The following is a 15,836-nucleotide window of genomic DNA, read 5'->3' as shown; positions in this document are numbered from 1 at the left end:
GTGTTGACAAGGATGCAGAGACACTGACATTCTTACACGTTAATTTGGGAGTGCATTGTTACAGTTTTAAAAGATAAATATATGTGTGTGTGTATACAAAAGTTATATTTTATATTACACATATGAATATTCTTTGGTTAAGTTTACTTTTGGGAATTTATGCTAAATTAACATAAAATAAACATACTGGTATGTGTAATATTTTGGGCACACTTTAAATGACATTGAAGCATAATCAAATGAATAAATTATAGATATCCATAGTGTGGAGTATTCAACTGAACTAGTTTAGATTTCGGTCTGTTGACCTGGAGTAATGTAAATGAGCAAAGCATAGTTTAAAGGTCTGTTTATAATATAAACACTTCCATAAAATCAGCTGTTCCTCCTACTTCATATGTGCATGTCTGTTTGTGTCAAAGAACATGCTCCAGCCTTTTAGTGATAGCTACTTTGCTGTGGGAGGTATATGTTACTTTTGTTACTTTAAAATATTAATCTAATGTATATACTTTAAAATAGAAATCTAACAGAACAGCAAGTTTACAGTGATTTTTCTTATTTAGATGGATGATGCTTGGAAGTATAATGGAGACATAGAAGGCGTGAAGAGAACCCAGAGCAGTTCGATCAGCATCTCTGTGCAAAGACCTGACACAAGCCAGCTTGCATCTGGCTCATCCAGCGAAAGAGAGGCCAAAGCGCCCAGAGAAAGTGTGATGCGGTTGCCCTCTCCTACACCCCCCTACTCATCTCTTTCCCAGGATCAGGCTGCCACTTCTAAAGACACATTGTCTTCAATATCTAGCCCTGATTTAACATCTGAGCTTGGAGAAGGGAGAAGCTCGCCACGGGCAGAGGTCCCCAGGTCACAGGTGAGTTTGGAAAGGCTTTTTAATAACCTGCTGCTCAAAATCTTAAGGATTTAAATCAGAAAACCATGTTTCTCACCTCTGGGCATGACAGTCTGGGCTGATAATGTAGAAATTGATTTTGCATTTTATTTTTAGCAGATCTCGGAGGAGGTAGATCTCTTCCAACTCTGTTGATGGATCCAGATGACCCTTCTGATATGGGTGTATGGAGACTTTTGGACCAATCTCCCTCTAGTTGGGCTGGGTTTGCTCCCTGCTCCCATTTCAGCAGCTGTTGACCTGCACTGCTGGTGCTCCTCAGTCCAGGTTCAAGTGCAAGGGCTCCTCAGGGGGTTTTAGATGCAGGCCTGGTAGTTAAATGGGTAATAAAAGCCGCTTCGCAGGAAAGTGAACTTAACTACAAGGAGAAATTGATACGTATGAGAGGGACTGGCCTGTAAGGACATGGCACTTCTGTTTCTACCATATGAAAAGTGTGGTGGTGGTGGTTTAGTTGCTAAGTCATGTCTGACTCTTGTAACCCCATGGACTGTAGCCCGCCAGGCTTCTCTATCCATGGGATTCTCCAGGCAAGAATACTGGAGTGGGCTGCCATTTCCTTCTCTGGGGGATCTTCCCAACCCAGGGATTGAACCTGAGTCTCCTGCACTGCAGGCAGATTTTTTACCAACTGAGTTACCACGGAACCTAACCACAAGGAGAAATTGATACATATGAGAGGGACTGGCCTGTAAGGACATGGCACCTCTTTTTCTAACATATGAAAAGTGTCGTCGTGAAGTCACTCAGCCGTGTCCGACTCTTTGTGACCCCATGGACTGTAGCCCACCAGGCTCCTCCATCCATGGAATTTTCTAGGCAAGAGTACTGGAGTGGGTTGCCATTACCTTCTCCAGGGCATCTTCCCAACCCAGGGATCAAACCCGGGTCTCCCGCATTATGGGCAGATGCTTTACCATCTGAAAAGTGTAGTGAATTGCAATACTAATTTATACTCTGGAAAGCCTAGAATTTTGTACCACTCCTTGTCTTGTAAGGGTAATATTGAGCCTTAGTTACAGTATGAAAATTGCATTCTTTAACATTTGGAGTCCAAATAAAATGTATCATCATCAGAAGAATGGGGTCATTAGTAGTTTTTTCCTACTTAAAATCTCATTAGATAGCTTTAAGAGAATTATTAGGTAATAAATGTTCTTTTACTATGTTTTTATACATAGGCTGAAAAGTTATTGCTTGTCTGCGTGTATGCTAAGTTGCTTCAGTTGTGTCCAACTCTGTGAGATCCTATGGAATGTAGCCTGCCAGGCTCCTCTGTCCATGGGATTCTCCAGGCAAGAATCCTGGAGTGGATTGCCTCCTCTAGGGGATCTTCCTGACCCAGGGACCCAACCCAATTCTCTTAGGTCTTCTGCGTTGGTAGGCAGGTTCTTTACCACTAGCGCCACCTGGGAGGCCCTGATGCTTGTCTAAAGAACTGAAAGAAACTTTTCTCTTTTGGAAAAAGCCTTCATAAGCAATTTGATAGTTGTATGAACCCTTTAGTGTGGAGGTGCTTTTATGGCTCTATGACTTAGTCTAGCCTTTTCTGGTACCTTAATAGAGTGTATATTTTCCAAGGCACAACATCAAGTATAGAACTTGGCCTAAGTTATATTAATGAAATACCTTTGTGTAAAATATGATACAGTGTATTTTAGTATCATTCGTTTTTATCACTACAGCAAAGCTTTACAAGTTTAGAGTAAGCTTTATCTCTTCATGATTATAAAAGACTCTGTGCTTGAGAAAATTTGGAAATGTAGGAAAATATACACAATAAAAATGGTTTGGTAATCCCATCATTTAGAGAGGTTCTTTAACACTTAGGTATAGCTCTTCCAGTTTTTCTATCCATATTTACAAATGTATCTAAAGCAATTTCTTCAGGTTGCTAAAAACTCACTGGTTGTAAATTATGTTTTAACTTCCGTTTTAAAGAACTGGGAATATGTAATTAGCATCATAAGTCTCAGTGGATGAGAAGAATAGCCTCTGTTATACTTGGGGATCATAGGTGCCAGTGGATGAATAATAGAGAGTAAGGTGCCTTTTGTTTTATGGACTTGCCTGTTTGCCACCTTCTTTTCAAATAGCAAATCCCACGAAGCAGCCTGATTATTGTCCTGTGTGCTCAGTGATGGCAGCCCCCTCGGGGTGACAGGTGACTAGCTGCATCCATGGATTAAGAAAAAGCCTAAGTGTGGGTGTGTGTTCCAGGTCAGAGCACTTCAGAGGAACTTGAGTTACCATGGCGTGGTTTCAGGTTTCATCATTAGTGCGTTTATGCCTTTTAGTCACCCAACTTGAAGTGGAATGCTACCAGGCAAAATTAGGCTTGAATTAATAAGTGGAGCAGTTGGAATTCTTGACCAAACGTCTATGTTATATGATCACTTGCCTGTTCTGGAGATGCTTGATGTTCCGAGGAAAGTGACTTGTATAGCATTGTCCTGCTCTTATCACTCAGAGGGCACTTGCTGACCTGGGAAAAGGGTGGGGAATGCACAGAACAGCCTAGGACCAGTATGGCAAGGGTGTATGCAACACGCCTGCAAATTATCCAATTCTAGGAGTTCAGAGTAGAGAAAAATAAAAAGTAGTGTCTGGCTGAACATTGAGATGTCCTTCTCTTTTTTTTTTTTTTTTTTCTGAACCCTCCTCCCTCCTCCCTCCCCATTCCATCCCTCTGGGTTGTCCCAGTGCACCAGCCCCAAGCATCCAGTATCGTGCATCGAACCTGGACTGGCAACTCATTTCATACATGATATTTTACATGTTTCAATGCCATTCTCCCAAATAATCCCACCCTCTCCCTGTCCCACAGAGTCCATAAGATTGTTCTATACATCAGTGTCTCTTTTGCTGTCTCGTACACAGGGTTATTGTTACCATCTTTCTAAATTCCATATATATGCGTTAGTATACTGTATTGGTGTTTTTCTTTCTGGCTTACTTCACTCTGTATAATAGGCTCCAGTTTCATCCACCTCATTAGAACTGATTCAAATGTATTCTTTTTAATGGCCGAATAATACTCCATTGTGTATATGTACCACTGCTTTCTTATCCATTCATCTGCTGATGGACATCTAGGTTGCTTCCATGTCCTGGCTATTATAAACAGTGCTGCGATGAACATTGGGGTACACGTGTCTCTTTCCCTTCTGGTTTTCTCAGTGTGTATGCCCAGCAGTGGGATTGCTGGATCATAAGGCATGTCTATTTCCAGTTTTTTAAGGAATCTCCACACTGTTCTCCATAGTGGCTGTACTAGTTTGCATTCCCACCAACAGTGTAAGAGGGTTCCCTTTTCTCCACACCCTCTCCAGCATTTATTACTTGTAGACTTTTGGATCGCAGCCATTCTGACTGGTGTGAAATGGTACCTCATAGTGGTTTTGATTTGCATTTCTCGGATCATGAGTGATGTTGAGCATCTTTTCATGTGTTTGTTAGCCATCTGTATGTCTTCTTTGGAGAAATGTCTGTTTAGTTCTTTGGCCCATTTTTTGATTGGGTCATTTATTTTTCTGGAGTTGAGCTGTAGGAGTTGCTTGTATATTCTCGAGATTAGTTGTTTGTCTGTTGCTTCATTTGCTATTATCTTCTCCCATTCTGAAGGCTGTCTTTTCACCTTGCTAATAGTTTCCTTTGATGTGCAGAAGCTTTTAAGGTTAATTAGGTCCCATTTGTTTATTTTTGCTTTTATTTCCAATATTCTGGGAGGTGGGTCATAGAGGATCCTGCTGTGATGTATGTCAGAGAGTGTTTTGCCTATGTTCTCCTCTAGGAGTTTTATAGTTTCTGGTCTTACGTTTAGATCTTTAATCCATTTTGAGTTTATTTTTGTGTATGGTGTTAGAAAGTGTTCTAGTTTCATTCTTTTACAAGTGGTTGACCAGAGTTCCCAGCACCACTTGTTAAAGAGATTGTCTTTAATCCATTGTATATTCTTGCCTCCTTTGTCGAAGATAAGGTGTCCATATGTGCGTGGATTTATCTCTGGGCTTTCTATTTTGTTCCATTGATCTATATTTCTGTCTTTGTGCCAGTACCATACTGTCTTGATAACTGTGGCTTTTTAGTAGAGCCTGAAGTCAGGTAGGTTGATTCCTCCAGTTCCATTCTTCTTTCTCAAGATCGCTTTGGCTATTCGAGGTTTTTTGTTTTTCCATACAAATTGTGAAATTATTTGTTCTAGCTCTGTGAAGAATGCTGTTGGTAGCTTGATAGGGATTGCATTGAATCTATAGATTGCTTTGGGTAGTATACTCATTTTCACTACATTGATTCTTCCAATCCATGAACATGGTATATTTCTCCATCTGTTAGTGTCCTCTTTGATTTCTTTCACCAGTGTTTTATAGTTTTCTATATATAGGTCTTTAGATTCTTTAGGTAGATATATTCCTAAGTATTTTATTCTTTCCGTTGCAATGGTGAATGGAATTGTTTCCTTAATTTCTCTTTCTGTTTTCTCATTTTTCTCATTTCTCATTATTAGTGTATAGGAATGCAAGGGATTTCTGTGTGTTGATTTTATATCCTGCAACCTGTCCTTCTCTTTTAACTGAAGCGTAATTGATTTGCAGTATTCTATTGGTTTCAGGTAGATAACTTGGTAGCTTTGTGAAAAGAGTATTCTTCGGGTCTTCTTCCTTGACTACATGTGTGCGGGCAGTATCCTTTCCTGTATTTCTACAGCATCTCTCTCGATGTTGTTACCCTTTTCTATCCTTGCTTCCGCTACCCTAGTTCTGGCCCTTTCCCTCACTAATGCAAACACTTTGTAAAATAGTCACAGATCTTTATGCATCCTACATAGGGCTGGCCCCAGATTAATTTGCATGATGCCAGGCTGGACTGGATAATTTCTCTGCTTCAAAGCCCCCAGTGGCATGCTGTGGTTCCTTCAGTGAAGTTCAGAGCACTCGGGAACACTGGGGTCCCTCATAACTGGTCCCAAATTCTCTTTGTAGCACTGGTACAGCTCATGTTTACTGAATGCTGTCATGTCAGGAGGCTTGGCAGGGCATGATTTACTGAATCCTCACAATGAACCTCTTATTGCTGTTTTGTCGCTGTGGAAATTGAGGCATGAAGTGGTCGTGATACTTCTCTACGTCCACACAGGGTATGGAGTGATGGAGTCAGGATTTGAACTTTGGCCATTTGACTCAAGGTTTCCTACGCCACTTGTGTTGTAAGAAAGAGAGGGGAAGTAGCTGAAAGCTCTTTGCATGAGACTGCTTGACTTCTCTGAAACACACCATTTACTTCCCTGAACACATCATGTATGTTTTTGTTCTTATTGTTATCCTATTTTAAAATGTTCATTTCAACAGTCTCCGTGTTTTGAAGTCCTCCTGTTCCTTCAAAGCCCAGAGGGTTGGTTCCTTCGTGGGTCAAGATGTCTGTTTCCTCCCCCTTGTTGGAACTGAGTTTTTCACCCTTGAAAGGTTCATTCACTGAATTTTTTCTTGTCCATATGTTTGTTTCTCCTTCGCTGGTATTCTTCCCCGGTGGCTCAGACTGCCTGCAATACAGGAGACCCAGGTTTGATCCCTGGGTTGGGAAGATCCCTTGAAGAAGAGAATGATTACCCACTCCAGTATTCTTGGCTGGAGAATTCCATGGACAGAGGAGAGCCTGGCAGGCTACAGTCCATAGGGTCGCAAAGAGTCAGACATGACTAAGCGACTAACACTTTGATTTTTTTAACTTTTCGGCTTTTACCCATAGTTGTCACTTAAGTGTTTACTGAGTTGAATTGCATTCAAGGCTTTGATGACTAGACTGAAGTATGAATTTGATCCAGCAGGTAATTTAGGTCCTTATAGGTTCTTTAATGTGGGAATTTTAGGATTAAGGGGCGTTACAGGAATGTGAGCATTGTGATGTTCTAGAGAATTATTTTGAGGAGGTGAAATCTAAGGGCAGAAATGGGCTAGTAGCCTGTCACAGAATTATGGTAAGAAGGGAGTTCATAGCTTAAAGAGCAAAGACTTAATGATGGAAGAATGTAATGACCTTGTTTAAAATTTGCTCAGGAATTACTTTCTCATCTCCATTGCTGATCTGGAGTTTTATTTCGCTCTCTTTCCCTTTCTCCTCTACTTCTCTTATGGGATTGCTTCTTTTTCCTTCTCCCCTACCAATCCAGGCTACCAGGGCAAGAGGAAGCAGTGTGGCTCCCAGAGTCCTCCAGCCTGCTCCGACTGCCTTGCATATGTGCCTTTCCCCTGCAGAAGGGTGTTGCCTGGGTTTTTGTTTTATTTTCTGTCTTGTCCGAGCCCTCTGCTCTCAAATCTCAACCAAATCCTTGTTTCAGGACCTTTGCTCCAGATTATTAAATCAGAACCCAGAATCAGGATGATAAATACATGTGGAGGGAAGGAAGCTTTTTACCCTTCTGATGCCCAAGTCTACAATAGTGCCTCTTTAAAGAGTACCCAGGTTTTAACCTTCTCACAGCTTCCTCCTGTTCATCTTACCTGCTTGTCACCTTCACTGGACCCTAATCTCTCTAAGGGTGGGAAGCAAGTCTGTTTTGCTCACTGTTAGTGCAGTGCCTGTACCTGTAAGTATTTGCTGAATGCTGACCGAGTTCTATTATAATAGCTTTAGAGCCATGTGTGCGAGAGTTAAATAGGAATTTCTTTTGTTGTTCTGGAAACTGCCTAAGCAGCATATATTACCGTGTATAACATTGTTTCCATGGGAAAAAGAAGATAATTAATGGGCATCACCTATGTGCCTTGGCACCTTTTAAATGTTTAATTTAACCCCCTCAATAATTTAGCAAAGTATGTGGTATTATCCTCACTTTTACCAGTGAAATACTTGAGATTTGAAAGTTATGTAACATGCCCCAGGCTGGTTAGATTCTTAGGCCACAGTTTCAATTTCTCTGACCCTAATTTATTTTTTTGAAATGTGACATGCTTAAATTGGAAAAGAACCTTGTTTCTAGTTAGAACACCAAATGTTGACTTATTTTAACATCGCCATGTGTTTAGAATTTAGAGCCAGTGTGGACTGAAATATCTTCTGGTTCATAAAGAGAAAATCAGTCTTAAAATTATTTTGAAAGAAGGTAGATATTTATTAAAACTTAGCCCAATTAAATATAATTCTGAGATGCAGACTTTGAAATCTACACAGTAGATTATAAGGAGCTACCAGAAAATTTTTAATAGAGTGTGATATAATAATTGGCATTTTCTGTAACTAAAGTTCAGGCAGCTGTGGGGAAGATGGGAGGAAAGAAAGGCTGGAGGCAGGAGAGCCAATTAGAAGGTTACCCACGGCAGTTTAGAGGCAAACTATAACCTGAGTTAAGATGAGCTTAAAGGAGGATGGAAGGGTGGGATATTCAAGGTAGATTTATGGCTTGTGGACTTGCTAACACTCTATTAAGTGCATGTGTGTGATGGATTGTTGGGGCCCCACTGTGTAGAGGTAGCCTGGGGAGCAGTTAGGGGGAGGAAGGAGGAAGAGGCCCAGAAAGAACCTGATGTTTTTAACTTGGGCATCTGGTTGAATGGTGATGTAATTAACCCATATGTGAAAAACAAGAGGTAGAAGAGCAGGTTTAGGGAGGAAGAGAATAAATATAATTTTGAATGTGTTGGACTTAGGTAATAGTTGATGACAACACATGAGGTTTACTCAGGAAAACATGTGGTCAAGAAAGTGGGAGACTGACTAGGGAACAGGAGCAGCAACAAAAGGAAACCAGAAAGAGAGGAACATACTAATGAAACCAGGAGGTGGCCAGAGGGATGGAGGAGGGAAGAGGAAGCAGAATAATGGGCGACATGGAAAGTTGTTTCCTGAAAGCAAGAGGAGTTGGTATTGCCTGATGGGATGAGGGCCCAAAATGGATTTGGTAGGTAAGAGATAAGCTTGGGAATGGGTTGAGTCAGTCAAGTGGTAGAGCTGGCAGGACCACCTGCTTCCTTGGAGTGGGATCATGGAGAAGGGGAGAAGGTAGATATAGACTCATCTTCGGTGAAGGATGAGCTGCACCATGATTTGAGGGCTACACACTATGGCTTCCCTGTGGCTCAGCTGGTAAAGAATCTGCCTGCAATGTGGGGGACCTGGGTTGGGAAGATTCCCTGGAGAAGGGAAAGGCTACTCACTCCACTATTCTGGCCTGGAGAATTCCATGGACTGTATAGTCCATGGGGTGGCAAAGAGTCGAACATGAGTGAGCGACTTTCTCTATGTTCTCATTCACTAAGACCCTGAAAAAAGACATGAAAGAACCATGTAGCCAACATCAAAGATTGTCTATTTCCTTTGTTATTTATGATTTTACAGCCTAAATCTACTTTTAGTGTATTTTTATTTTATCAATTTAAGTAGACTCTCTTTAAGTGAACATGTTTATCTGATCAAAAAAGTTTGAGAATGCCCATCTGGCTTGTTAGTATATAAGGTTGACCCTGCTGTTCATTACTTTCCATCTGTGGTGATACTAGAATCCAATCCAGGGATTGAATCCAGATCTCCCGTGTTGCAGGTAGGTTCTGTACTACCTGAGCCTCAAAGGAAGCCCAAGAATAGTTGGAGTAGGTAGCCTATCCCTTCTCCAACAGATCTTCCCAACCCGGGAATCGAACCAGGGTCTCCTGTGTTGCAGGAGGATTCTTTACTAACTATCAGGGAAGCCCTGTTAATTCATTAGATCTCATGAAAATCTGCTCATGGCTATGCCAGGTAATCATATTTTTGTTTAAAAATCTCAGCTTGAAGTCTGTATTTCTGGGCTTCGCTGGTGGCTCCTGCCAGCGCAGGAGACATGGGTTTGATCTCTGATCCAGGAAGATCCCACATGTCCCAGAGCCATGCACCACAACTGTTGAGCCTGTGCTCTAGAGCTTGCAGGCTGCAACTGCTGAGCCCCTGTGACAAACCTAATGAACCCGGGAACCCTAGAGCCTATGCTCCACAATAAGAGAAGCGCAAGCATCACAACTGGAGAGTAGCCCCTGCTTGCAGCAACTAGAGAAAAGCCCACGCAGCAGTGAAGACCCAGCACAGGCAAAAATAATGAATAAAACATTCTAGAGACTGTCAGATGACTGAGAGGTTGAGAAGAATGAGGAGAAATTAAAAAGTGTGTATTTCTCTTTAAATTGAGGAAAGTTATTTTTATTTTAGATGCTGATATGTTGGTAATTGTACTCTATCTTTACCAGAATAGGCAACTGTCACCACTTGGCATAGTTCTTTATCAGTCATCAAGACTCTAGATTTCCCCCCAATAATGTATATTCCTGGTTCCATCCATTTCAAAAGGAAATTCCCACAACATCATCTTCCAAAACTTGGACCCTTTGTAGAATCCTCACATGGCATATTTCTCATGAGAAAAACCAGGAGGCACAAATCCTAAGTGAAATCAGAGTTGAATGGATTATGCTCGACTGTAACTATAGAGGTATGTTAGTTGCTCAATCATGCCTGACTTTGTGCAACCCCATGGACTGTAACCCTCCAGGCCCCTCTGTCCATGGGATTTTCCAAGCAAGAATATAGAGTGGGTAGCCATTTCTTTCTCCAATGGATCTTCCTGACCCAAGGATCAAACCTGGGTCTCCCCCATTGCAGGTGTATTTACCATCTGAGCCACCAGGGAAAGCCACCTTACCTACAAAAAGTCTCAAGGATAATCTAATTCAAGAACTCAGGATTCCACAGACATGCCACAGTGACTATCTTAGGAGGAAGCCATGCAAGAGGGGACTCTGGGGCTTTTTCCTGGAACTGCGACCACCCACTTTAATCCTTTCTGTATAGGTTTTGAGAGGAAGATGGTCTGCATGGGAAAATAGGGTTTTGGAAACGGAAAGCTTAAAAATTAATGCCATTGTGAGAGGAAAGTCTCTGCCAGACTCAGTGAAATGCCTGAGGCTACCTGGCTGTTGACAGAAATAGACCTATAATTGGTTCTCTCTCCTTTGTCTGTGTGCATCCCCAGGACCCACATAACAGGCTGCCAGACTGTGGCCACAATGAGGCTGACCTCCTCTATTAACTGTTTCAGAGAGGTGGTCATTTGCCCTATTATTATGTCCAAGTAGAGATTTAGCTCCAGGGTAAGAGCAATCCTTTAGAAGACAATTCTTATGGTCTAATACAATTGTGAGGCTCTTCCATCTATGGCTTAAACTCATTCTCTTTTATCCTGTTCCACCAAACAGGATACTGTTGACTTACTCTTGCCCACAAAATATTCTTTATTGTAGTTTGAAACTATTTATTAACACTCTGTCCTGTCTCTTATTCTTTAAGATATAAAAAACCTCAGTTAGTATCTTGGAATTTCTAATCCATGGTTTGTCTCTGTGGCCTTATATAGCAATAGATTCTGCACTCTAATTGGCTTTAGCTCAGAATATGGAGGAGTGGAGTGGGGTAAGAGTGGTGAAGATGACCACTTATTTTCATTGAGTCATCTCTAATTTAAGTGTGTGGTGGTTTTGGTTAAGGAGTAGAACTAACCAGTAATTTTTTCTATTCATAGCAGAGTTTTATTATATTCCAGAGACTGGTATCTATCAGGCTGATCATTAATGAGGATTCTCACTACCTACATCTTCGTTCCCATATTTCAACTGCTTTATATGATGTCTGATGAAAAAAAAGTTTCTATATTATTAGCTACACTGTTTTTTTTTTCCTTAAAAATTCTGTACCCACTCTTGAAGAGTCAGTAATTATTTCTTGAGACCTAGGACTATGCCTTGGAGAAGGCAATGGCACCCCACTCTAGTACTCTTGCCTGGAAAATCCCATGGACAGAGGAGCCTGGAAGGCTGCAGTCCATGGAGTCGCTGAGGGTCAGACACGACTGAAGTGACTTAGCAGCAGCAGCAGGACTATGCCTAATTCATCTTTATTTCCTAAGTGTTTTAATCAGAATAGATGCATAATAAATGTATGTTGAACAAATGAGTAAGTGTATATTGTTATAGCACTTACTTCTCATGTCCATATAATACAGTAAATTCTTGATCCTTTATTCAGTGCCTCTCTTGTCTTCCTTCTAATTCATATGTAATATCACAGTTTTTCTTAGAATATAGTCACTTGACTTTTAAACTTACTTTAATGGTACAAAAATTTGTGAATTGCCCACTGGTCCTAGGTCTGGGTTTAACTGCCAAATTAAAATTGAGAAGTTATAGGTTTTTCCTGGAAAATAAAGTGACTTTAAGAGGAATTTTTCTTTTTAAACAATTAAGTCTAAGTTCTTGATAATTGTGAATCAAAGAACTAGAAACACTGATCTGGGAAACAAACGCTCAAATTTATGTCTGGTCTTTACCCCAAACAAAAAAGATAAATTATGGAAGTTAATTAAATTTTTCACAAACATAGTATACTGTAAAACTGAAAACATTTCTTTTGGAAAATGGCTTAAAGTCCGTGAAACTGAGAATTTGTTGCTGTGGACTGTAGTGGAGATGGGAATAAAGGTCTACCAGCTGTCCAAGAGGCTCTTGTGCGTGTGAGCTGCTGTTACTTCAAGGAGGTTGTGGCCTGGAGCTCATGGTGTCTCAGGGGGCCCTCTTGGCATCTTCCTAGTGGTTCCTCAGGGTTGACCTAGTTCTGCATTTTGCAGCATAAGTAGCTTTTACCACTACATCTTCATGAAGCAGTAGGAGAAGCAAAAATGTCTTGGCAGACTTAGAGATGCTATTAGGGAATGGTACCACTCCTAGAAAAGTGATTCTGGTTGCTGGATTTGTGTCTACAAACCCCTCAAAATTATTTAGCTAAATATGTTAAATGCTGGAGGTATTTTTTAAAGTATGGTGGAATTTTAAAAATAAGTGATTTAAATCTTTTTTGAGTTTTCAAAGATGGCATTTTGTTGTCATATATTTGAGATAGAATGGGTAAATTTTGAAAGAACAGCATGTTAATTTGCTACGTTTATATATTGTAATGTGATTGCCATTGTAGTGATAATTAACATCTCTCACATTACATAATTATCTTTTCTCTTTATGGTTGGAAACTCCAGTCTCTTAGCAAGTTTGATTATAATAAGATATTATTTATAGTCACAATACTGTGTATTAGATCTCTAGGGCTCATTTTGCTGTTCATTACAAGTTTGTACCCTTAAACACCATCTGTTCTTTCCTCTCACCCCCATCCCCTTGCAACCACCACTTTACTCCCTGTTTTATGAGTTTGGCTTTGAGATTCGACATGTAAGTGATATTACATGTACTTGTCTTCCTTTGTCTGACTTACCTCACTTTAGCATAATGTCCTCAAGTTTCTTCCATATTGTTCCAGATGGCAGGATATCCTTTTCCTCATGGCTGAATAATATTCCATTGTGTATATATATATGTGTGTGTGTGTGTGTGTGTATGTGTGTAGTGTATATATATATATATGTATATGTATATATATGCCATATCTTCTCAGTCAACTCCATTCCTGGGTAACATCAAATGGTCTATAACTGAGGCTTAAGCATATGATGAACAAAAGCCTAAGCTTATCAGTATGAATCAACTGATTTATAGTATTCATCCAAAGAACAATAGCCACAGATATGAAGATTTCCCTTATCTTAGCAGAAAATAATAAACTGAGAAATATATAAATGAAAGTTTTACCAAACCCAAGGGGGAGAAGAATGGTGTTTCTGGTTTATCATGAGATAATTCCAGTGTGCCCTGCACGCAGCCTCCCTCCTTTGGCAGATAGACTTTCCTCCATGTGGGTGTCAGGGACACTTGATCCCACCGTTTCATGTTTGTTTTCAGGATCAGTTCAGTGATATGAGAATCAGCATAAACCAGACGCCTGGGAGCGGTCTTGACTTTGGGTTTACAGTAAAATGGGCTTTTTCCAGGATCTTCGTAGCATCAGTTGAAGCAGGTAAATCATAGATTTTGCTCTACTGGAGTTTTTTTCTTGTTTGTTGTCTTTTGCTGTTCAACGTCCCCCTCCCACCCCCTCCCCCTGCCCAGAAATTTGCTTATTTGAAAGAGGAGGAGAAAACACATGTGAAAAATGCAGGAGTAAAGTGAAGAGATAAGTCTTCTTCCTGGAGACTAATGGGGTTATGAATTACATATTGTTTGATCTTGCCTAGTTAATTTTAGTTTTGAAGAGTCGTAATTTTGTGAGTGTTACAGAATTCATTTATCAAAATTTTAGACTTAATATTTGGAAATACTAGCAAACTACTAAACTGAAGATCCAGAAAGAACTGTCCTTGTGTTTGCGGTGGATACATAGGTATTATATATCATCAGTATTTTCTGAGCATCTAATGGATCTGTTGCCCATGGACCCCAGAAGATGCTTCAGGACTTTTACAAAAAGGATTGCCCCTCCTCCACCCAGGATTATTCCAAATTAGGCCTAGGAACTCTTAGCAAAATATTACAAGACCTGAAATTAAAATGAAAGCTATTATATATACAAGGAGTTCCTCATTTACATGTTTGAGCTATATAAAAATGCATACTCACTCTGGTTATTTCTTTGAGATTTCAAGGCTGATTTAATTAGATAATGATAGATAGTAATTTTAAGCCATTTTAAGTGACCTTTTTTTGTTTTTCCTCTCCATTCCAGAGTGCATCTGGCTTTGGAAGCTCAGCCGAAGTACAATATATACTTTATGTTTTTAATTTAAACATAATTAAAATTTTTCTTCTTAGGTTAATAAAGCAATTTTATTGAACAGATGACTTTATCATTTCTCCTTTAAATGCTAAGAAAGATACATACCATAGAATGAAAAAATGCCTTTGGTTGCCTTGTAATTTTGTAGCTACTCAAATATTTGATAACTTTAAGAAATTCTGTGTCTCTTCTGCAACTGAAAAGATATGAGAAATGCTTGGATGAGGTTAAGAAGTCATTATTTTCCTTAATTTAAATGAGCAGTGACTAGTAGAACAGGTTTTTATTTTTCATTGGTGGTTTCATTTATTTTGCTTTATTTAGGTAGCCCAGCCGAATTTTCTCAGCTACAGGTAGATGATGAAATTATTGCTATCAACAACACCAGGTTTTCTTATAAGGACACAAAAGAGTGGGAGGAAACCATGGCTAAGGCCCAGGAAACAGGGAGCCTAGTTATGGATATCAGGCGCTATGGAAAGTCTGGTGAGTTGGTTATCCCACTGTGTTTGGCTTTCTAAACTGGGAGCTGGTCTTTGGCAAGTGGTTATAACAGCTTGCTTCAATAACATTTTTTTCTCTCTCCATTTCACTTTTTTGTTTTTTGGCTGAAAGATGTTTGTGGTTATGTTGAAACGTCTTGAATGATATTTCTTTGGATGTTCTGTCTGAAAACTTTTCACTAGCAAATTTACTGAATTCTACATGATTTATTGACTGATTGATGTGCTGAACTGGCTTTGAATGCAGATAGCAACTGAAGGCTCTTGTATTTGTGTCTGCATTTGGGAGTTATATGCTGATGTTGAATATTAAGAATTATACCGTGGTTTCACTTCCTCTACAGAATCCTGACTGTAACTGGTATAAGAAAGAACACAGTAGGTCTGTATCCCAGTTGTTGACTCTCAAGGAACTTTCCATGTACATTTCATCATTGTCTTTCTTAATTGTTGAGGTTAGATGGGGAAGGGCATTAAGCTTTCCCAGACCTACCAACTTAGGATATCAAAATATAATATCCAGTCCTGGTTTACAGAAAGTTTCAGCAAATTTGCCAGTCTTTTCATTATTAACATGCTCTAACCCTCTGGTTTTGGAAGGCTATCTGGTAGTAAAAGGCCTCAACCTCTTCATTTCTTTCACATACTGTCTGATTTATTTGTCTTGTGTGTGTGTATGTTTTATGTGTACATTTCAGTAACCTTGTTCTCTCCACTTCTACATTTATGTGTACTCATTTCT

General features: G+C 39.9%; 1 protein-coding gene across 13 annotated transcripts in view; it reads left to right on the top strand.

Annotated features, from left to right (window-relative positions):
- The window catches only part of LMO7 (LIM domain 7), a 222,884-nt gene that overhangs the window by 183,809 nt on the left and 23,239 nt on the right, over window positions 1-15,836 (top strand). For all 13 annotated transcript variants that reach the window (XM_044927220.2, XM_025262746.3, XM_025262745.3 and 10 more), the window contains 3 exons: window positions 567-875; window positions 13,721-13,835; window positions 14,916-15,077. In XM_044927220.2, the coding sequence (XP_044783155.2) occupies window positions 567-875; window positions 13,721-13,835; window positions 14,916-15,077 (586 nt within the window). The remainder of the gene's footprint in view (window positions 1-566; window positions 876-13,720; window positions 13,836-14,915; window positions 15,078-15,836) is intronic.

This window comes from Bubalus bubalis, chromosome 13 (genome assembly GCF_019923935.1).
Source record: "Bubalus bubalis isolate 160015118507 breed Murrah chromosome 13, NDDB_SH_1, whole genome shotgun sequence".
NCBI classification, from domain to species: Eukaryota; Metazoa; Chordata; class Mammalia; order Artiodactyla; family Bovidae; genus Bubalus; species Bubalus bubalis.
Note: the sequence above shows the minus strand (reverse complement) of the source record. Positions and strands in the feature narration are given on the sequence as shown.